The sequence below is a fragment of the Rattus norvegicus genome, chromosome 2 (genome assembly GCF_036323735.1).
Source record: "Rattus norvegicus strain BN/NHsdMcwi chromosome 2, GRCr8, whole genome shotgun sequence".
In the NCBI taxonomy this organism is placed as follows: Eukaryota; Metazoa; Chordata; class Mammalia; order Rodentia; family Muridae; genus Rattus; species Rattus norvegicus.
The window spans coordinates 24,449,562-24,474,242 of NC_086020.1; the positions used below are offsets into that span (position 1 = coordinate 24,449,562).

Here is a 24,681-nt window from a genome sequence, read left to right on the forward strand (position 1 = left end):
TTTGCTTTGGTGGGAGAATTGGGCTCCGATGATGCCATGTAGTCTTGGTTTCTGTTGCTTGGGTTCCTGCGCTTGCCTCTCGCCATCAGATTATCTCTAGTGTTACTTAGTTCTGCTATTTCTGACCGTGGCTAGACTGTCCTATAAGCCTGTGTGTCAGGAGTGCTGTAGACCTGTTTTCCTGTTTTCTTTCAGCCAGTTATGGGGACAGAGTGTTCTGCTTTCGGGCGTGTAGTTTTTCCTCTCTACAGGTCTTCAGCTGTTCCTGTGGGCCTGTGTCTTGAGTTCACCAGGCAGGTTTCTTGCAGGGGAAAAGTTGGTCCTACCTGTGGTTCCAAGGCTCAAGTTTGCTCGTGGGGTACTGCCTAAGTCCTCTCCGCGGCGGCAGCAACTGGGAAGATCTGCGCCGCTCTTTCCAGGAGCCTCCGTGCACCAGGGTTCCAGATGACGTTTGGTGTTTTCCTCTGGCGTCTGGATGTGCACAGAGTGCAGTCTCTTCTGGTTTCCCAGGCGTGTCTGCCTCTCTGAAGGTTTAGCTCTCCCTCCCACGGGATTTGGGTCTATTGGTTCTATTATAGGCATTTATCACTTTATTTTAGAGATTGCCAGTGAAAACTGGATATCAGATTTTAACTGAATATAGCTATTTTTTCCCTTTAAAAACAGAGTATTAATTATGCAGCCTTGTCAGGCTTCTGTGTGCAGCCAGGCTGATCTCAAACTATTGATCTTCATCTTTATCTAGCTTCAGAGTCAGTTACTTGATTTGTTTTAGGTAGGTTTTGGTGATATATGAAATAAGATTGTTAAAAATCTTACATAAAATAAAAAAATCTGAAATAAAATGTTAAATAAAGGATGAATTATGTGGTGATCAGCAGGACGTGCAAGGTTCAGCAGTTGAGTTTGTCCCCTTTAGGCTTTATGTTTCTTAGTGTATGAAGACGTGAGCAGGGAACTCTGCTTGTTGCTCTTCCCTCAGTGTTTTAATGGACATCCTTTCAGAAGGTGGTGTGTTGGTATCAGAGGAAGTACTTCTAGATATTCCCATTAATACAGCTGACTGCAAGTTACCAATATGAGAACGTCAGCTGCAACTTTAGAACTACACTGTAGAGAAACCACTCCGCTTTAAAAGCAACTTTTAACTTTAAAAAAGAAACTCTAATAACAGGAACCCACCCCCAATCCTCTCAAGACTTCTATTCCCCAGTGCAGAGAGATGCCTTTGCATTTCTTTCCCATTGTCTGTGAGAGGGATTTTCTTCCTTCATGTTTGGTATCCATGGCAATGACAGAAGGAAACAAGTGTTCACAACAGTCATAACAGGAAGGAGAGATGGGCTCCTGGGCCTGGGAGGAAGGGTAGAGCAGTATAGACAGATCATTCTGCAGACAGAGAATCCGGAACACCCACAGAGGAAGGATCAGATTTCAGAGATGAGGTACTATAGGAATTTAGTGCTTACGACAGTGTCCTTTGCCTTTCAGAAGCTTTGCAGTTTTATGAGATCCCATTTGTCGATTCTTGATCTTAGAGCATAAGCCATTGGTGTTTTGTTCAGGAAATTTTCTCCAGTGCCCATGTGTTCGAGATGCTGCCCTAGTATTTCTTCTATTAGTTTGAGTGTATCTGGTTTGATGTGGAGGTCCTTGATCCACTTGGACTTAAGCTTTGTACAGGGTGATAAGCATGGATCGATCTGCATTCTTCTACATGTTGACCTACAGTTGAACTAGCACCATTTGTTGAAAATGCTATCTTTTTTCCATTGGATGGTTTTAGCTCCTTTGTCAAAGATCAGGTGACCTGTCCCACGCGCGACCTCTCGCCGGCAAGAAACATGCAGGTACATAGAAATCCTTGCTGTGACCAAACTTTTATTTTAATCTTAAGGAGAAGCCTCCGCACGCCAACATGGTGCGCTTATATACACCCTAGCGTGGCGCATCCACACCTGATTGGTTGGTTACCCATGATCTCATAAGGCACGCCCCGGAGTGGGCAAAGACCTGGGACGAAGGCACTCTTGCACATGCGCCCAGTTAACTTCCTGAAAGGGAGTCGGCTGGCGCGGCGAAGGCTAGCACCATCTTGTAATGGCGGAGGCTATTCTGGCCTCCGACGTGGGGCGCAGTGGAAGCCAGCGCCATCTAGTGGTGGCGAATGTTATTGTAGCCCTCTACATCTCACCCTTATAATTTATATTATTTTATTATATTATATTTATTATATTATTATTTATTATATTATATTATTTTATAACAGTCATGATCACCCTATCGCATGCAATGAGGAAACCTCAGCGATGTGGAAGGGCTGATCAAAGGATCAATGAGTCTCTCTCATCCCAGTGCAATGGATCCACAGATCCTTGGGGTGTAAGAGCAGAGAACTCAGATACAGAGAGAGAGAGTCTCTCTCATCCCAGTGCAATGGATCCACAGATCCATGGGGTGCAAGAGCAGAGAATTCAGATACCGACTAATTCCTGAGCATAGATAAGCAAATTCCAGGGGAGGCCCCTTGTACAATGGCCACAAATGCTTGAGTGATAACTGCCTTGTCACGTTTCTGTTGAGATCTGAGTTTGCAAACCAACCATAGTATGAACACTAATCCACAGCATAGGGTTGCATCAAACAAAGCCACTCCCGATAAGTAGTGGGCATCGCATTTGGTCCTCCTCAGCTGTTACCACCAAGGGCCGTATTCAAGCCGGTCCTATAATAAAATTTAGAATTCCTAATTGTTAGCAACTACTCCCGAAAGTTTCTTGGTATGAATTACCAAGTAGCTAGGAGGTAGAGTATAGTATAAAAAACAGTGGTAGAAAATTGACCATATAATTGGTCAAAAAACGGGCCTCAACAGGTACAGAAAGATAGAAATAATCCCATGCGTGCTATCAGACCACCACGGCCTAACGCTGGTCTTCAATAACAATAAGGGAAGAATGCCCACATATATGTGGAAATTGAACAATGCTCTACTCAATGATAACCTGGTCAAGGAAGAAATAAAGAAAGAAATTAAAGACTTTTTAGAATTTAATGAAAATGAAGGTACAACATACCCAAAATTATGGGACACAATGAAAGCTGTGCTAAGAGGAAAACTCATAGCGCTGAGTGCCTGCAGAAAGAAACAGGAAAGAGCATATGTCAGCAGCTTGACAGCACACCTAAAAGCTCTAGAACAAAAAGAAGCAAATACACCCAGGAGGAGTAGAAGGCAGGAAATAATCAAACTCAGAGCTGAAACCAACCAAGTAGAAACAAAAAGGACCATAGAAAGAATCAACAGAACCAAAAGTTGGTTCTTTGAGAAAATCAACAAGATAGATAAACCCTTAGCCAGACTAACGAGAGGACACAGAGAGTGTGTCCAAATTAACAAAATCAGAAATGAAAAGGGAGACATAACTACAGATTCAGAGGAAATTCAAAAAATCATCAGATCTTACTATAAAAGCCTATATTCAACAAAACATGAAAATCTGCAGGAAATGGACAATTTCCTAGACAGATACCAGGTATCGAAGTTAAATCAGGAACAGATAAACCAGTTAAACAACCCCATAACTCCTAAGGAAATAGAAGCAGTCATTAAAGGTCTCCCAACCAAAAAGAGCCCAGGTCCAGACGGGTTTAGTGCAGAATTCTATCAGACCTTCATAGAAGACCTCATACCAATATTATCCAAACTATTCCACAAAATTGAAACAGATGGAGCCCTACCGAATTCCTTCTATGAAGCCACAATTACTCTTATACCTAAACCACACAAAGACCCAACAAAGAAAGAGAACTTCAGACCAATTTCGCTTATGAATATCGACGCAAAAATACTCAATAAAATTCTGGCAAACCTAATCCAAGAGCACATCAAAACAATCATCCACCATGATCAAGTAGGCTTCATCCCAGGTATGCAGGGATGGTTTAATATACGGAAAACCATCAACGTGATCCATTATATAAACAAACTGAAAGAACAAAACCACATGATCATATCATTAGATGCTGAGAAAGCATTTGACAAAATTCAACACCCCTTCATGATAAAAGTCCTGGAAAGAATAGGAATTCAAGGCCCATACCTAAACATAGTAAAAGCCATATACAGGAACCCAGTTGCTAACATTAAACTAAATGTGGAGAATCTTGAAGCAATCCCACTAAAATCAGGGACTAGACAAGGCTGCCCACTCTCTCCCTACTTATTCAATATAGTTCTTGAAGTTCTAGCCAGAGCATTCAGACAACAAAGGAGGTCAAGGGGATACAGATCGGAAAAGAAGAAGTCAAAATATCACTATTTGCAGATGATATGATAGTATATTTAAGTGATCCCAAAAGTTCCACCAGAGAACTACTAATGCTGATAAACAACTTCAGCAAAGTGGCTGGGTATAAAATTAACTCAAAGAAATCAGTAGCCTTCCTCTACACAAAAGAGAAACAAGCCAAGAAAGAAATTAGGGAAACGACACCCTTCATAATAGACCCAAATAATATAAAGTACCTAGGTGTGACTTTAACCAAGCAAGTAAAAGATTTGTACAATAAGAACTTCAAGACTCTGAAGAAAGAAGTTGAAGAAGACCTCAGAAGATGGAAAGATCTCCCATGCTCATGGATGGGCAGGATTAATATAGTAAAAATGGCCATTTTACCAAAAGAGATCTACAGATTCAATGCAATCCCCATCAAAATACCAATCCAATTCTTCAAAGAGTTAGACAGAACAATTTGCAAATTCATCTGGAATAACAAAAAACCCAGGATAGCTAAAACTATCCTCAACAATAAAAGGACTTCAGGGGGAATCACTATCCCTGAACTCAAGAAGTATTACAGAGCAATAGTGATAAAAACTGCATGGTATTGGTACAGAGACAGACAGATAGACCAATGGAACAGAATTGAAGACCTAGAAATGAGCCCACACACCTATGGGCACTTGATTTTTGACAAAGGAGCCAAAACCATCCAATGGAAAAAAGATAGCATTTTCAGCAAATGGTGCTGGTTCAACTGGAGGTCAACATGTAGAAGAATGCAGATCGATCCATGCTTATCACCCTGTACAAAGCTTAAGTCCAAGTGGATCAAGGACCGCCACATCAAACCAGATACACTCAAACTAATAGAAGAAAAACTAGGGAAACATCTGGAACACATGGGCACTGGAAAAAATTTCCTGAACAAAACACCAATGGCTTATGCTCTAAGATCAAGAATCGACAAATGGGATCTCATAAAACTGCAAAGCTTCTGTAAGGCAAAGGACACTGTGGTTAGGACAAAACGGCAACCAACAGATTGGGAAAAGATCTTTACCAATCCTACAACAGACAGAGGCCTTATATCCAAAATATACAAAGAACTCAAGAAGTTAGACCGCAGGGAGACAAATAACCCTATTAAAAAATGGGGTTCAGAGCTAAACAAAGAATTCACAGCTGAGGAATGGCGAATGGCTGAGAAACACCTAAAGAAATGTTCAACATCTTTAGTCATAAGGGAAATGCAAATCAAAACAACCCTGAGATTTCACCTCACACCAGTGAGAATGGCTAAGATAAAAAACTCAGGTGACAGCAGATGCTGGCGAGGATGCGGAGATAGAGGAACACTCCTCCAGTGTTGGTGGGATTGCAGACTGGTACAACCATTCTGGAAATCAGTCTGGAGGTTCCTCAGAAAATTGGACATTGAACTGCCTGAGGATCCAGCTATACCTCTCTTGGGCATATACCCACAAGATGCCTCAACATGTAAAAAAGACACGTGCTCCACTATGTTCATCGCAGCCTTATTTATAATAGCCAGAAGCTGGAAAGAACCCAGATGCCCTTCAACAGAGGAATGGATACAGAAAATGTGGTACATCTACACAATGGAATATTACTCAGCTATAAAAAACAATGACTTTATGAAATTCGTAGGCAAATGGTTGGAACTGGAAAATATCATCCTGAGTGAGCTAACCCAATCACAGAAAAACACACATGGTATTCACTCATTGATAAGTGGCTATTAGCCCAAATGCTTGAATTACCCTAGATGCCTAGAACAAATGAAACCCAAGACGGATGATCAAAATATGAATGCTTCACTCCTTCTTTAAAAGGGGAACAAGAATACCCTTGTTAGGGAATAGAGAGGCAAAGATTAAAATAGACACAGAAGGAACACCCATTCAGAGCCTGCCCCACATGTGGCCCATACATATACAGCCATCCAATTAGACAAGATGGATGAAGCAAAGAAGTGCAGGCCGACAGGAACCGGATGTAGATTTCTCCTGAGAGAAATACAGAATACAGAATACAGCCAAATACAGCAAATACATAGGCGAATGACAGCAGCAAACCACTGAACTGAGAATGGGACCCCCATTGAAGGAATCCTAGAAAGGACTGAAAGAGCTTGAAGGGACTTGAGACCCCATATGAACAACAATGCCAAGCAACCAGAGCTTCCAGGGACTAAGCCACTACCCAAAGACTATACATGGACTGACCCTGGACTCTAACCTCATAGGTAGCAATGAATATCCTAGTAAGAGCACCATTGGAAGGGGAAGCCCTGGGTCCTGCTAAGACTGAACCCCCAGTGAACTAGATTGTTGGGGGGAGGGCGGCAATGGGGGGGGATGGGGAGGGGAGCACCCATAAAGAAGGGGAGGGGAGAGGGGGGTGTTTGCCCGGAAACCGGGAAAGGGAATAACACTGGAAATGTATACAATAAATACTCAAGTTAATAATAAAAGAGAGAGAGAGAGAGAGAGAGAGAGAGAGAGAGAGAGAGAGAGAGAGAAGAGGTATGGAGAGAGAGACTTAAAATGGAATAATTATGTATTTGAAAGTTCATATATGGATATAAATTATTAAAGATTTCTAGTTTTTGTGAAAAAAAAAAACCAAAAAAACAGTGGTAGGAGACAATGCTTTGGTTTCCTGCCATTAAGAATGACATTAGAGAATAGAGAGGCGGTTCAGTGAATAAGGATACTTTTTTGGTCAACATGAGTGTCTTAGTTACTTTTCTACTGCTATACAGAGACTCTGTTACAAGGACAACTTACAAAAGAAAGCATTTATTTTGGGGGCTTACAGTTTCAGAGGGGTAGAATCCCTGAGCATCATGGCCAGGAGCATGGCATCAGTCAGGGAAGCACTAGAGCAGTAGCAAAGAGTTTACATCTAATCCACAAGCAGAAGGCAGAAAGAGAGGACAAGGGTAGGGGGTGGTTAACTGGAATGTTTGGGCTTTTGAAAGCTGAAAGCCCATGTTCTGTGACAACTCTCCCCCAATGAGACCACGCCTTCTAGTCCTTCACAAACATTTCTACCAACTGTGACCAAGGCTTCAAATGCACACACGGGGGGCATTTGCACTGAAATCCTCAACTGCATTGATGGTCTGAATTCAAGCCCCCAGATCTGTGTAAAAAATTGCTTGTAGCTGACTCGTGTTCTTATAGCCTCACAGTTTTGTGTGATGGTGCACAAAGGTGGGAATTATTGAGGCTTCTGGGCCCCAGCATAACCCCAAGTTCAGTGAGAGATTGTGTCTCAGAGGTGTACTATGGATCATGATAGAGCAAGACATACATTCTTTTTTAACCTCTCTTTGTGTACATAGGGTACTCATTTGCACATACATGTGTATACATCATGCATAAACCCTAAAACTGATCATTATTGCTTATAGGTTATAATAGTTTTTTATAGGTTGATTGCCAAGAGTTGTTCTGATGATTGATGCTTGATTTTTGTCAAATGTGTTGTATATTTTATGATCACTTATTTTCTTCAGCCTACTGATATTGACTGTTGTTATTTCAGTTTTAAAGGTTGAACCACCCTTGACTACCTGGAATCAACCTCAGTTGTGCTATCTGTGTGTTTTCTTCTCCTCCATCCACTGGTGGGTTGACTCCCTGCTGCTTTGTTTAGCAGGGTTTCACATCTGGAATTGGGAAAGCTGTGAAAAGTTTTTACAATGACTGTCTGATTTTCAATATTGTGTAATGCTGGCCTGTAACAAGGTAGTAGTTTCTTTATTGGCCTTTATAGTATGGAAGAGATTATAGAGAATTGGTACAATATCTTTGTTAAATTGGTATATCTTTGTTACACATAGAATTTCCCAGTAAATATATCTTAGCCAATTGCTTTGTACTTGCTCGAGTTTTAAATTATTGATTCAATCTCTGTAACAGATATAAACATATTGTTGTTTTTAACTCTTCTGTGATTGATCTATTCTGTCTTTCAAGTGACTGGCTGCTTATTTTACATGAATGTAGCTAGGTGTTTGTGTGTATACAGTTGCTCATGGCATTTACATTATCGCTTCATTGTTCAGAAGGCTCGCCGTAGTTATTATATACGAGGAGTTTGTGCTTTCTGTTCCTCCAACCCCAACCTCCAGCTAGCCCTGGTAGAGCGTTAAGAATTTTGATTTACTTTTTGAAGGAATTAGATTTTTGTGCCTTTTTTTCAATTCAGTTGATTTCAGATTTAATTTCTAGTATTTCTTTTCTGCTCACTTTGGGTTTAACTTGCCATTTCCCCATTTTTCTGTGACATGAGTTTAGGTTCTTGAGTTTAGCTGTTACTTCTTTCTTTGGTTTTCTTTTCTTTTCTTTTTTTTTTAAAGATTTATTTATTTATTTTGTATATGAGTACACTGTAGCTGTCTTCAGACACACCAGAAGAGGGCATCGGATTCCATTACAGATGGTTGTGAGCCACCATGTGGTTGCTGGGATTTGAACTCAGGACCTCTGGAAGAGCAGTCAGTGCTCTTAACTACTGAGCCATCTCTCCAGCCCCCTTTCTTTGGTTTTCTAAGCACTCTTCTTTTTTTTAATGTCCCATGTTTTTATGTGAAGTGTATTTTTATTTTTGTTAAGAATATTTTACAATTTTTCTAGGAATTTGTCTTTGATCATATATTTGGAAGATTTGGAAGTATGTTATTTAGTCTTAAATTGTTTGGAATTTTTTCTAGCTACCCTTTTCTCACTAGTTTCTGATTTCTTGTCTTTTTCTTTTTTGTTTTGTTATTCGGAGCATATAGTGCATTCTTTCTGTTCTTTTAAACTTAGTGACAGATGTTTGATTATGCAGAAACTGGTGTATATTGATAATACCCCAGGCGGGCTGCTTTTGTCAGAAGAATTAGCCTGTAGTTGTCAGTTGTATCTGGTTGGAAAGTGGTGTTTAATCCATCTATGTGCACATTGATTTTATGCTTGCCTATCCCAGATGGAGTGATGGGTCGGCCTCTTCTGAGGGTGGGCTTGTCTGCTTCTGTTTGCAGCACTCTCAGTTCTTATCTCGGGTTTGTCACTTCATTGATAAGGTTTGCTGTGTACACATCAAACACAGTTTGGTTCATACTCCTGAGAAGAGTGGCTGCAGACATCTTACAGTCTCCAATGCAGAAGGGTTTAAAGTTGTACGTGCAAGGTGGAGGGGGAGAGAGGGAGAGGGAGGATTGAGATTGAGTGTGGTTGAGGGAGAAGATCATTTACCAGGGCTCATAGCGCATGTGCTTGTTGTGATGATTGGGAATCTCCACTGTATCTCTCCTAGGCGTTGGCGTGAATAGGAAAAGCTGCCCAGTAAGAACTAGACTGGGCACAACAGTGAGCTGCAGAGTTTGCAGATGTTTAGGACAGTCAATTAAGGAAAAAGAAACTTTGGCTAAATTATTTTAATTGTATTCTTACATTATATTTTGATATACCAAGAACACCCTGAAATGGCATAGTGATCTGATTAGTACCATGAACTTATTATAACACATTTTCTATTTCAATGACTTTATAATTGTCAATATTAGTATAATTTATTCCTTTCAACTGTTTTGGGATAAAAGTACACTTTAAAATTATAGTGCTGATTAGGTTAAAAGGAATCAATTAATATAGGCCATAGAAATTATCTGTGCCGGAAAGCTGACAGCTGGGGAGTTTCGAAAGGGCACATGTGCTTAGAACTTCACTCTATTTTAGATAAACTCTCTGTAGTGATGGACTTTGTACCGTTTATTAGTTGCAACTCTCCTTGCCTTGTAATTTCCTTGCTGAACTAGCTGACAAGGCGTCAGTTGGCTATTCCTTGATGGTTAGGACAAGGCATTTCTTTAACATCCTTTTATTTTACCTTACTTTATGTGGAAACTTTGGAACACTGGTCCTGGGGAACAGGAGGGAACTGCACAGGCGTGCTTTGGAGACACAGTTTGTCTCGTTCGAGGGATGCAGGAGGATTGGAGATATCTGTGTTAGCTTTAGTACCTAAAGCTCAGCTTCCATAGGTTGAGCTTGCCACTCTCTTCTTTACCTGGTTACAAAGTAACACTCGTGGGCAGTATAATTTGACAGGTATGAAATCATGACAATTCGCAGTATCTTCCTAGATACAGGGGACTAAAGCGTCAAGATTCCGGTTTCCTAGTGTCAGGTGCTGGCTAGTTTTGAAGGAAGGTGTTGTTCCCTCTGACTATATTTTAGTAAGAAGTAGATTGCCTGCTTTTGTACTCAGGAGGACTTGTCTCAACCTCGGTTCGGTGAATAAAACCTATAAAATCCACCCAACTTCAGTGTTCCTTTTTTACTCCCTTAGTGATCTTAGAGTCAGTCTAAAACCCCAGAAGATATATTTTCAGATCATAATATTTTTTCATCTTTTATTTTTTATTTATTTATTTATTTTTTTTGGTTCTTTTTTTTTCGGAGCTGGGGACCGAACCCAGGGCCTTGCGCTTCCTAGGCAAGCGCTCTACCACTGAGCTAAATCCCCAACCCCATTTTTTCATCTTTTAAAAACTCATGTTGAATTGCTTTCAGGTTTCAATTTATTATCTTTGTCTGTTTTTGTATATGCCCTACATGAATGAGTGTGGCTGTGCATGGGCCATCACAAGTCTGTAGAGGTCTGATAACTGTGGAGTTGGTTCTCTCTTTCAAACTTCATGTAGATTCTTGGGATTGATTTAGATCAGCAGGCTTGTGTGACTCATGCCTTTGTTTACCACTGACCCATCTTGCCATCCTTCATAACATTCTTAATCAACTCTAATTGATACAAAAATATTTTCAGTATATTCAGCGAAGTTTTGCCTTATCATTGTAACCTGTCAGTTTAGTTTCTTCCTCTGAAGTGGCATAGAGGCAGGCCAGGCCTTTCAGTGCTGACAGAGGAAGTAAGTAGGTGCGTCTCTCTGCACTGCTGTGTGTCAGTGACCTTTACTCATGGCTTGCCCATTCTCGCTCTTCTCTTTAGGTCTGCTTCCTTTCTAGTTCCTACAGAATGTCGGTACATATTAGGACAAGTGTCCTCTTTGAGCAGCGCAGTCCGACTTTGTTAGTCACGTTGACTTGAAGCTCACCAATACTGTCTTTTGCCTCTACTGCTCCCTCACACCTGCACACCGCACCAGGAGCTATCCTCAGCCGGGGGCAAGGCCTTTGTCAGGCTTTTGATGTGGAAAAGAGTGTTTCTGGCCACTACCCCTGCTCCAGCACCGCACCCCCATCCAGTTTTGTTGTTGTTTGTTTTTTGGTTTTGCACATAATTTTTCAGTTCCTTTTGTTAATTTTACTGTGCTTACTAATATGTTTCAGAGTACACTATTCTTTTGGAATTCTAATATGTTATTTCCTTAGCTTTGTTTTCAAATTTGATAATTTTGTTCTAATTTTCTTTTTCTAAAGTCAAAAGGGCTTATCTGATTAGTTTCATCTGGATTTTGGAAGTAAAGACATTTTAGTTTTTGTTTTCTTTCATTGACATAGGTGATCAGGGCTATCACATGCTTGTTAGTATGCATAACTGACTAGAAATTAGGTATTTAGAAATTTATTATTTAGTACCACTTTCTCCCTTTCTTCATTTGTTCCCTTTATCAATGATTTCTGTATGGAGATACATTTAAAAAAATTATGGGCTGGAGAGATGGCTCAGTGGTTAAGAGCACTGACTACTCTTCCAGAGGTCCTGAGTTCAATTCCCAGCAACCACATGGTGGCTCACAACATCTGTAATGGGATCTGATGCCCCCTTCTGGTGTGTCTGAGGACAGCAACAGTGTACTCATATAAAGTAAATAAATAATCTTAAAAAATTTACCTACAAAATCAGAAATAATTTCATATAAATTTGAAAGTTTGTATTTTCTAATACTGATTTTTTCATTTTTATGTTTTTACCTATTAAATAAATTTCTTTTTATAATAATCTAAACAATTAGGAACTGCCATCTAGATATACATCTTTCCACTTAAAAATTTATAGAATACAACTTCATTTAGTGTAAATTGAATCAAAGTAAAAGAAAAGTATTTGAAATAATTCTTAATCAAATTATTATAAGCCATACAAGTTAATGATTTACTTTCATATGTGAAGGTGTTTATAAACCATAAAATGCCGTATATGTTACTATTTACCATTATTGTATGAGAATGGAGTAGTTTTTCTATCACACCTTGATTTGTAGAAGAAAATCTCAGTAACAGTATTTATGAACATTTATTATTATTTTTGGGCACACAAAGGATTTTAAGTGGGCAGCCATTGCCATAAACTTTAGATAATTCACTTGCATTATTACTCTTTGAAAAGTCCTGTTTACTCCCTGTTTGTCCCATACTCTGCCTCACTTCATGTAGTCTTCTCTCTCAGTTATAGCGCTGTGTTAAAGGTTTCTTACTACAGCCCCTTCTGTACGGAAACTTTGATTTTCCTTTACTGCCTGCATACCTGTTACACACTACATTCTACTACTCATCTTACTTTGAATTGTATGTCATGCCCATTAATAAGTCTAGAAATTACCAAGGGCAGGGCTCCTGTCTTCTTTTCATTTTTGTCCAAGTTATAGAAGTACTAGGAGTTTACTAGCTGTTCATAGTGGTTAGTATAGTGTGTATTTATAGTTTCTTAGGATATTTGAAAATAGTTTCATTTCTAATTTTATCTATTAAAATAGGTGTATGCTTCTAGTTTTTAAAGCTCCACTGTCATACTTTTTCTGTTAGTGGGTTCTAGCGTCATGTTTATTCTTGTTACTTTATACAAGGTATAAGATACTTTAAAGCTGTCAAGGACTTGGTGCAGCTGGGAACTGCTTGCATGCACAATGAAGCCCTGAGTTTGGCTTCTGGCCCCAGTACCCACTTTGTGGCAAACAAACCAACCGGTGTGGTCCTGTGTATTGGTGATCCTCATGCCGGGAGGTGGAAGTGGAGACAGAAACACCCTGGAACTTGCTGACCAGTCAGCTTCAACTGTTTAGCATGTCAGGCAAGTGACCCTGTCTCAAAAACCAAGTGGACACTGTATCCTGAGGAACAGTACCCAAGATCCTCTGGCTGCCACATTCAGGCATAAATACATAATCCCTCCTACTATGTGTATGCATGTACTCTGTGCACACAAAACAGTTTAATAGAGTTTCTAAAAGCAAATGCCATTGACATCTAAATATATTGGACTTAGACTGGGAAATGGCTTTCTTGTGATGGGGACACCCCTTTGAGTCTTAGGATTTTGTTGTAGCTTTAAAACGCAATAGTTTTAAGTGTGATTCCCTAGCCTTACCTTCTAAAGATCAGAGGGAGATTGGCTTATGTCTGCAGTGAGGGTGGGTGTTTCTCCGAACACCTGCCCCCTTCCTTCTGTGGTATTGAGGTTTTGAACCCTGTCTACAAGTTTCAAATTTTAATTAGCTTTTAATTTCAAATAGTGTATTTTAATTACATCCACACCTCTCCCAACTCCTCTGAGACCCACCCATTTGTCTCTACTCACCAAACTTTGTGTCCAATTTATTTTTTTAAACCCAATTTAAGATGCTAGTGAATTCTTAGATAAATTCTTCCAGCACAGGGATTACAAGCACACATGGCCATGCCTGTTTCTTCGTTTTTCATGTAGTGTACACATGCACGTCTTGCATGGCAAGCAGTTTGCCAACTGCACCCTGAATGCTTGACAGTGCTGAGGCCTTTGTCCTGAGCATGGTGAGCTGAGCAGGGACTCCTAAAGAAAACTGTTCCTCCCTCTCAGCAGCATCAGATGCCAATAGCTCCTCTCCAGGGTGGGGTTTGCCTGGTTATGGCTCGCATAGACCTCTGTGAGGTCATATGTGCAGCTGCCCTGCTCTGCCCAGAGACACTGTTTCCTTGCGATCATCTGTCACTTGGCCTGTATGCCTTTCTGCCTCCTCTGACTTCACTATTCTGGAAGCTTGGCAGCAGAGGGATGCTGTAACGGTCCATTCGGAGCTGAGCATCCTGCAAGTGCCTTGCTCTCTGCACCTTGACTGTGTCTCTGTTAGTCACCAGCCACCGCAATAGCGTCTCGGCTCAGGGCTGAGAGACGCACTGATGCATGTGTGTAAGTCCTCAGCGGTCTGCTTAATGCCGTGTCCGTTTAGTTCTGGGACCTGTCTAGCCAAGCACTTCTGTCTGCACACTAGTAAGTGGAGGACTGGCATTTCTCGAATTTTCTATAACAGAGAACAGAGAGATTAAGCCCTAGCCTTGCTAACAGTGTGTACTAGTGCACATACCTAAGTGATGAGGATGTCGGTGTAGGTGTAACTAGGGGCTGTGCTGCATGCATTGTAGTAGATGAGCGGTGGACTTATCTTCAGCAGCGTGCACTCACACATCCTCTTCACTGACTGCTGTGCCGCGGTCCCCTGTCCCCATTCACCCACGGAATGTCACGCTTACCAGTTACCAGTAGAGCAGCTGTGAACAAGAGGTTTGGGTGTGGACACAAAATTGTATTTTCTTTGGAAAATACCAAGGCACACAAGTGCCAGGTTGTTTGTTAAGCATTTTTTTTAATTCCTTTAATTATTTCCTTTTACAGTCACAATATGCAATTACAGTTACAGTATCATTCCATCATTTTATGAAGTAGCCAAAGTCTTCCAAAGTTGCTCTGCAGTGTTCTGTTGGCATTAACAGTAAAGGAGGTTTCTGTCGCTCTCCAGCCTTACAGCATTTAGTATACTCAGCGCATTGTGGTTCACAGTATGTATCCTGTGCGCTTTGTTAGGTGTGTGTGTGTAAACATTAACATTGCAGTTTGACGCTTTCCATAGAGTTTGACATGCATAGTATCTTCTTCCTCTTTTTGCCGCTAGTTAAGGTGTCATAAAATCTTTAATAAAATCTAGAAGGCAGAGTTACACTATCCTATGTACAAAGATATTTTAAAAATTTCATTATTATTACTATTTTTTTTCCTTCATGGTGCTGAGAATTGAACCCAAGGTTTGTGCATATGAGGCACTAAGCTGTGTTCCCCAGCTCCAAAGTATCCTCATTACTGACATAATTCTTGACTTTTGAAGTGACTTGGAAAGATAATTATTATTTTTCTGTCTTTGAATTTGCTGTATAAATGGTGATAATCTTACCTCAAATAAATATAATATAAAAATTTAATGAAAACTTCAATAAAGATACTGATTTCAAATATGATCCAATCATGTTTTTTAAAGAAAATATTTAATGTAATTTATTGCGATGAAATTTTGTTCTATAATGAAGTTGAAGAAAAGACATTTAAATAATTCTTAAATTGATTAAAAGTAATCAAAATGGGATATTCTGAACTATGAGATCAGTGTTTGTATACACCAGGACATGTATCTACCATGGCTAACTTCAAAAGTGAATGGGGCCTTACCTATCTATCTATCTATCTATCTATCTATCTATCTATCTATCTATCTATCTATTCCTTTTTAACAGGAAAGCCTAACTGTGTTAAGAAAAATCAGGCTGTGTTAAATAGTTTTATGATTCTTAAGAGTACTTGGTTACTTATTATACCTTGGTGGTTAACAATTGTGTGCGAAGAAGTCATTATGTTGTAAAACTGATCATGAAAACTCAGGAGAAAACCACGACCTCCATCTTCTTGGTAAAGTCCTGTTAAATGTCTGTCTTTAGCTGGTGCCATGGTGTCTTTGGTTGCTGCCCATATTCAGTGTGAGTTAGTGTGAGTGTAGATGCTAGGGGACTCCTGTTAGCAGGTTAGCAGTAATTCACCTTGTTAAATCTCAGCACTCACTGTGTTCCAGCAACAAGTAGCATTTGTTTTCTCGATCTGGAGAGGGTAGTTAAGGTAGTTAATTACCAACCAGTGGTGTCTGTTTTTTTTTTTTTTTGGTGAGAAAGCCATGTAGGTCTCATTGGCTCTAGATAGCCACAAGTTCTTAATAAAATAGTTATTCTAGGACATTTTGCCTTTGTCCAAATTCTTTAAATGACTTCCTTCCCTTCCTATTGACCTCATTTCAAAGTTGAAGCTAACTTCAGAATGTCACAGGATAACAATATTACAGTATAGAATAGGTTTTTTACTGGATACTGTCAGATTCTGTTTTATTAGTACTTTTTAGTACTAATTAGTACTTATTAGTAGTTTTTTCCCCTGTAGCAGCAATGATGTATACAGTTTCAGTAATTTGGCCAAGTCTTTTACTTACAAGTCCTTTGATCCTTTCTATTTCGAAGCTAGGATCACTATTTGACAGGAAGAAGAGAGCAGTTGTCTTACTTCCTATTGCTATGATGAACACCATGACCACAGGAACATGTAGAAGAAGGGGTGCATTTGGGATTCTGGTTCCAGGTCAGAGTTCATGATGAGGAATTTGGGGCAGCAGTGCCAGCTGGGGAAGCACCTAAGAAACTTTAGTTCAAACCTCATAGCACAAACAGGGAGGAGAGAGACAGAGAGAGAGAGAGAGAGACAGAGACAGAGACAGAGAGACACAGAGGCAGAGACACAATGACAGTGCATACTAGGATTGGCAGGCAACTTTGGAACTCCAGCAGGGCACACCTTCTATCACTAACCAACAGCACTACAGACTAGGACTGATCTTAGTCTATGGGGAATATTCTCATTCAAACCACCACAGTAATGGTGTTGGGAGGGATATTCTAAACCGCTTCTCAGGCACATTGATCTGGCTACATCTTCTTAAAAGCATGTTTTAGGTTGTTAAAATCAGCTTCTCTTGCAGCTTTTACTCAAGAACTGGATGAAGCCTGCGTCTGAAATGTTGCCCAGAGTTTCTGCTGAGGCCTCTAGTGCTCACCGAGGGAAGTCAGAGCAGAACTGAAATGGCAGGAACCTGGGGCAGGAGCTGATGCAGAGACTGTGGAGGGATGCTGCTTACTGGCTTGCCCCTGATGGCTTGCTCAGCTGTTTTCTTATAATACTGAGGAGCGGGGGACAGCACCACCCTTAATGATCTGGGACACCTACATCAAACATCGATCAAGAAAATGTATCGCCAGCATGCCAACAAGGCGATCTTTTCTTAATTGACATTGCTGCTTCCTAACAGACTGGCTTGTGCCAGTTTGACATATAAACTAGCCAGCACACATGCTAACTCTCATGAGTCTTACCCTCTAGAACAGTGGTTCTCAACCTTCCTAAGCTGTGACTCTTAATACAACATAATACAGCTTATGTTGTGGTGACCTCCAGCTAATAAAGTTATTTCGTTGCTACTTCACAACTAATTTTGCTACTGTTATTAATCATAATGTAAACATCTGATATGCAACCCAGGTGAAAGGATCTTTTAACCCCAAAAGGGGTTGTGATGCACGGGTAGGACACTGCCATAGAGGAAGAGCTATAGGCAACTGGTTGCTAAGAGTGGGAGAGTTGATGTTCAACAAGGATGAGCCCTTGACAGGTTAGCCAGTTGGGAAGATTGGTTTCTAAAAATATTTGAACACCATCCCATAAGGGGATGCAGGTTGTGTTTACAAATTTAATATGCATGCATATGTATGTCACACACACACACACGCACGTACACATGCACACACGCACGCATGCACGCACACACACACACACACACACACACACACACACATATTGTGGTAGTTTAAATGAGTTGGCCCCTATAGATTTGAATGCTTAGACACCAAGGAGTGGAACTCTTTAAAAGGATTAGAAGGATTAGGAGGTGTGGCCTAAAGGTTTGCTACCTTTGAGGTGTCAGAAGCCCATGGCAGGCCCCCTCCCCGCATGTGGATCAGGATGTAGCTCACAGCAACTGCTCCAGCGCCATGTGTGCCACAATGCTCCCTGCAATAATGGACTAGCCCTGAAAGTGTCATCAAGGTCACAGTCAAATACTGTCTTTGATAAAAGTTGCTTTGGTCTCTCCAAAGCAACAGAACAGTGACTGAGACATATACATACTTGTAACAATTATAATTAACGAGTTAGAAACTATGAATTTGAAAAGAAGTGGGAGGGACACAGGGATGGAGGAAGGGAGAGAATGATGTAAATATAGCACTCATATGAGAAATTCTCAAGAAAAAGTTTCCATCCCCTGATGGGGGCAGACAGGAGGGTCCCAGGAGCTTGCTGCTCATGCAGGGCAAGCAAGACAGTGAGCTCCAGATTCGTTAGACTGTCTCAGAAAAGGTGAAAAGGATAGGGAAGCGTCACCACCTGTCCTATACGGATACACAGGTACATGCACCTACACGTGTGTGTGGACACACGCATGTGTTGCACACATATATAATCATAGTAAATAAAAATCAAGAGCAATGAAACTTTCATTGTAAGAAGATAGACGTTCCTGTTTATTTTTGCACAGAGAATTAAATCTTGATGAGACATTTGATATTGCATGGCATTAAGTGTCTTTACTATCGGTCAGTGTTGGCTGGTACTCTGATGTTATGACCGTTAATGCTGAGAACATCACTTCACATATATGTACAAACACTTGGTAGAAGTACAGTTAGGGCCGTTCCAGGAATTGTTGGAAATTGTTAAATAACGCTAAGTCAAAATTTATTTAACAAATTTTAAATGAAATTAAAGGAAGTAACTGAAATACCAGTTCCTAAAACCAAACATTCTAACACGTGAAATCCAGAAATAAACCAGCTTGATACATGATGAGGAATGATGCTAGGAAATGGGAAAAGTCTTGGTATTTTATAATTCAAAACATGTTTCTAAAAAGGTAGAAAACTTTCTGTATACATAAAAACACTTCGATTCACAACAGGAAAGTCTGGCTGGAATCAGGGCCCAGTTGCTTGTGGAAGTGTTTGCTGGCACTCTCTGTGTGGTATGGCAGAGAGGCTCAGAACCAAGCCTGCAGTGAGGTTGCTACAGCCAGGCAATCACTGGAAATACAGTTTTGGTGCTAAAATACTCAGAGTCAACTACAGGAAAGTTCTAAGGTTTCATGAGAAATAACATGTCATCATTAGTGATCTGGATGTGCACAGCGCTCTGTTCTCTGAGGACAGCATACTTAGCAGACAGATTATGACTTCACTTGTAGTTTGGGATTGCACAACAGGTGGGAGCCTGGGGATTACCTTCACCTTAAACCAGAGGAAGGACTCTTCTCAAGTGTAGCCCTAGTGTCTTTAGTGTATAGAGCTTAGCTGAAGATCGGATGGAGGCCTTTCCATGTTTGTTATGTAATGACTCCATGTGCATCCATGTGCATATGCTACACAATACACAACTTCATCCAGATGGGTGCCAGGGCTGCAACTCAGGTCATCAAGATTGGGCAACAAGTGTCTTTACTGTCTGAATAATCTTGGTGGCCGGGATGGAAGTTTTATTTAAATTCTATGAGTAATTGTATTTCTACAATTGTTGATTAGTTCTTGACTAATTCTTATTTTATATCTGTTCTTTGTAGTTTTCCAAAGTTTTTAAACGTGTAATTTTAACTTGTCTATCTCAGGAGGCAAGTGTTTTCTGTTTCTGGGCACACCTAACCATGTGTTGTTTGCCTCAATTCCCAGAGTGAAACAGCAGCAAAGCCACTTTGTGTGTGTGCATCTAACTTACCTGTCTATCTACTGAGAGACAGGACTTCCTTTCTTTAAATTTTATTTTTCTTGGATATTTTATGTATTTACATTTACCCCCTCTCCCATATGCTCTTCCCGCTCCCCCTGCTTCTATGAGCATGCTCCCACTCCCACCCACACACTCCAGCCTCAATACCCTGGCATTCCCCTACACTGGGGAAACAAGCCATCATAGGGCTAAGGGCTTTTCCTCCTATTGATGCTGGACAATGCCATCCTCTGCTACATACGTGACAGGAGTCATAGGTCCCTCCATGTGTACTCTTTGGTTGGTGGTTTAGTCCCAGGGAGCTCTAGGTTGGTTGATACTGTTCTTCCTATGGGGTTGTGAATCCCTTCAGCTCCTTCAGTCCTTTCTTTAACTCCTCCATTGGAGACCCCTTACTCAGTCCAGTGGTTAGCTGCAAGCATCCTCATCTGTATCAGTAGGGCTTTGGCAGAGCCTCTCAGGAGACACCCATATCTGGCTCCTGCCCCCAATCACTTCTTGGCATCAGCAATAGTGACTGGGTTTGGTAGTTGCATATGGGATGGATCCCCAGGTGGTCTTTTGTGACTGAGTTACCTCACTGAGGATGTTGTTTTCTAGTTCCATCCATTTGCCTATGAATTTCATAAAGTCATTGTTTTTAATGGCTGAGTAGTACTACATTTTCTGTATCCATTCCTCTGTTGAGGGACATCTGGGTTCTTTCCAGCTTCTGGCCATTATAAATAAGGCTGCTATGAACATAGTGGAGCTTGTGTCCTTGTTATATGTTGGAGCATCTTTTGGGTATATGCCCAGGAATGATATAGCTGGTCCTCAGGTAGTACTATGTCCAATTTTCTGAGCGACTGCCAGACTGATTTCCAGAGTGGTTGACAGTAGATGCTGGTGAGGATGTGGAGAAGCTAAGACTCTTATTTCTGTCCTTTCCTGTGCCACCTGATGTGGAGAATATGGAGAAGCAGGCATTTTTAGTATAACTTTAAAAAAGCTTGGTTTTAGCATTATTGTGTAGTTTCACAGTTTTTGACACTCCAAGTCTGTTTTTTAGCCTAACTGTTTTTTTTTTTTAATTAACATGAGTATTTCTTATATACATTTCGAGTGTTATTCCCTTTCCCGGTTTCCGGGCAAACATCCCCCTCCCCCCTCCCCTTCCTTATGGGTGTTCCCCTCCCAACCCTCCCCCATTGCCGCCCTCCCCCCATAGTCTAGTTCACTTAGCAGGAAGCAGGGCTTCCCCTTCCACTGGTGCTCTTACTAGGATATTCATTGCTACCTATGAGGTCAGAGTCCAGGGTCAGTCCATGTATAGTCTTTAGGTAGTGGCTTAGTCCCTGGAAGCTCTGGTTGCTTGACATTGTTGTACTTTTGGGGTCTCGAGCCCCTTCAAGCTCTTCCAGTTCTTTCTCTGATTCCTTCAATGGGGGACCTATTCTCAGTTCAGTGGTTTGCTGCTGGCATTCGCCTCTGTATTTGCTGTATTCTGGCTGTGTCTCTCAGGAGCGATCTACATCCGGCTCCTGTCGGTCTGCACTTCTTTGCTTCATCCATCTTGTCTAATTGGGTGGCTGTATATGTATGGGCCACATGTGGGGCAGGCTCTGAATGGGTGTTCCTTCAGTCTCTGTTTTAATCTTTGCCTCTCCCTTCCCTGCCAAGGGTATTCTTTTTCCTCATTTAAAGAAGGAGTGAAGCATTCACATTTTGATCATCCGTCTTGAGTTTCGTTTGTTCTAGGGATCTAGGGTCATTCAAGCATTTGGGCTAATAGCCACTTATCAATGAGTGCATACCATGTATGTCTTTCTGTGATTGGGTTAGCTCACTCAGGATGATATTTTCCAGTTCCAACCATTTGCCTATGAATTTCATAAACTCGTTGTTTTTTTTTCTTTTTTTTTAAATTTTTTTATTATTTTTTTTTATTAACTTGAGTATTTCTTATATACATTTCAAGTGTTATTCCCTTTCCCGGTTTCCGGGCAAACATCCCCCTTCCTCCCTCCCCTTCCTTATGGGTGTCCCCCTCCCAACCCTCCCCCCATTGCCGCCCTCCCCCCATAGTCTAGTTCACTGGGGGTTCAGTCTTAGCAGGACCCAGGGCTTCCCCTTCCACTGGTGCTCTTACTAGGATATTCATTGCTACCTATGAGGTCAGAGTCCAGGGTCAGTCCATGTATAGTATTTAGGTAGTTAGCCTAACTGTTAATGGTGAGGAAGTTTAAAAAGACAATGTTAGAGTCTGATTTCTAACTTCCTTAACACCAGGTGGCAAGTGCTATTGAACATGTGGTCAGGCTGGTCTAGTGTCACAGCTAATAACTGCTACAGTCCCATGGGTAGCTTTTTTGGTGGCTGCCAAGAGCCTCCTGAGTCTCCTTAGCTGGCTGTAATCTGACAAACTACTTACTGGTGTTTTATCACCCAGGAGTTACATTCGGACACTGATGTGTGTCGTTGGTCAAGCGGGGATTATGTAGTGGCTGAGGAAGGGAAGTCTCTTTTCTCTACCTGTCATGTATTTGAAAGACATAAGAGAATTTATTCTTTTAAAAAATAATTAAACACAAATATGTAAATTAAATATTGCTATCATAAGTTTCTCTCCCCGGATCTGTGACCCAGCTCTTTGTGTGCGGATGACCAGTCTTTGCTGCTTCGAGGCAGAGTCAGTACGGTGAGAGGACAGAGTGGGTCCCTCTGGTTATAAGGAAGGTGGGAGGTGGGGCATTCCTTGAGGTGAGTCAGTGCTTGGTAGACAGAAGTGGGCGGGATGGTCAGCAGTTGGTATGTTTTGGCTGTACTCTTTGAAAACTAAGTGCCTGGAGTCTGAAGACCTCAGTCAGGAATGATCAAGAGACAAGTCACAAGCAGAAGTAAATCAGGGTCGGGAATGATGTCTCAGGAACAGTTGTATGGATTTAGGAGAATGGATCCGAATTAGTCATTTAAGGGGGCAGGAAGTCTTTCCCTGATGTGCGTGAGGACACGTGAGGTGGATGTGTGCCATCCTCTTTGAAGAGACAGTGTAAGTTCTCATGTAGTTGGCTTACTGTTTCCACAAGAGAACTGATACTCCAATACTTTATGCTCATTGATACTGGGAATTAAGGTCTAAGCATGGGGAGTGAGGCTTTTGTTTTTTAATATAGACCATAGGATATAGACTACTCATGACTTTTATAAAATGTCCTTCACAGACTGCCATTCTTTGAGATTCCCTAATCTTGCTTTATTTCCTACTGTGAAAACTAGCTAGCAGGGTGGAATTTTTGTGGTCAGTGCCACTTCTCAAGAAGAAGTCTAACTCTAGTAGTGGCATTTTACTACAAAATCGTTATTTCTTTATATATTTAAATTATATTTTAAGTCATTAAATACTCATTTTGTATATTATGAAAAGTACATAAATTTTTGAAAGACCATAAAAAGAGAGTAAAATTGTTAGTTCCAAAGTTTATACCTTTCAAATATTAGTAAATTCAGCATTCTTATGATCATCCCGTTTGATTAAAAGCTGGGTCCAGATTGTTTCTTGTCGCCCCTTATATGTGGTGGGCTTGTTGTGTTGTGACTTACCTGGACAGATGGAGAAATGTTATGCTCTGTTTCTTGAAATATTTGTCTTCAGATATATCTTATTGCAGAATCCTTCTTCCAGAACTCTGCTGGCTAGTTTTTTTTAAGTTTGACACGAGCTAGACATCATCTGGAAGAAGGGAACCTCAATTGAGAAAATGCTTCAGGAAGACTCAGCTGTCAGGCATGTTAATAATTAGTGATTTTTTTTGATGGGGGAAGACCCAGCCCTTTGTGGGTGATGCCATCCCTTGACTGGTGTCCTGAATTCTATAAGAAAGCAGGCTGGCTACCCCCAGTTCCCCATCCCTCACTGCTACATGTTTCTATTCAATTTCCTGACCCTCTGTACTTCTCTCCTGTCCCTTCCAATGCCTGGTCCTCCCCCCTACCCCTATCATCTCTCCTTCCCAGGTTCCTTCCTCTCTCTACCTCCTGTGATTATTCTGTTCCCCATTCTATGTAGGATTGAAACATATACATGTTGGTCATCCTTCCTTTTGAGCTTCACATGGTCTGTGGATTGTATCTTGGGTAATCTGAGCTTTTGGGGTAATGTCCACTATCAGTGAGTGCTTACCCTGTGTGATCTTTTGTTACTTCACTCAGGATGATATTTTCTAGTTCCATCCATTTACTTAAGAATTTCATGAAGTCATGAAGTCATAGCTGAGTAGTATTCCATTGTGTAAATGTACCACAATTTCTATATCCATTCTTCATTTGAGGAACATCAAATATTTCCAGCTTCTGGCTATTACAAATAAGACTGCTATGAACATAGTGGAGCATGTGTCTTTGTTATATGTTGGAGCATCTTTTGGGTATATGCCTAGGAGTGGTATAGCTGGGTCTTCAGTAGAACTATTTCCAATTTGCTGAGGAACCTCCAGATTGATTTCCAGAGTAGTTTTGTACCCCATTTTTAATCGAGTTATTTTGTTTGTTGATGTCTCAGTTCTTTGGACAGGAACGTTTCTGGGTTAAAAATGTGAGGTACACAGTGGCCCCATTCCTCAGCTGGGGCTGTTCCTGTCTCACGGACATGGTCTCTACAGGTTGTATTTCCCCTTTGTTGGCATTTCAGCTAAAGTCATCATCATTGGCTCCTGGGAGCCTCTTGCTTCAAATTCCTCACACTTGGTGGAACATCTTTTTCCTTCAG

At 40.9% G+C, this 24,681-nt stretch overlaps 1 protein-coding gene across 45 annotated transcripts in view; it reads left to right on the top strand.

Annotated features, from left to right (window-relative positions):
- The window catches only part of Ssbp2 (single-stranded DNA binding protein 2), a 288,275-nt gene that overhangs the window by 64,068 nt on the left and 199,526 nt on the right, over positions 1 to 24,681 (top strand). For 6 of the 45 annotated variants that reach the window (XM_039103432.2, XM_039103447.2, XM_063282012.1 and 3 more), the window contains one exon: positions 7,860 to 7,941. The exons of 38 other annotated variants lie outside the window; for them this stretch is intronic. In XM_039103432.2, the coding sequence (XP_038959360.1) occupies positions 7,860 to 7,941 (82 nt within the window). Of the gene's footprint in view, positions 1 to 1,786; positions 6,666 to 7,859; positions 7,942 to 24,681 lie in introns of those variants that run through there. One more of the 45 variants, XM_063282002.1, reaches the window with a different exon arrangement.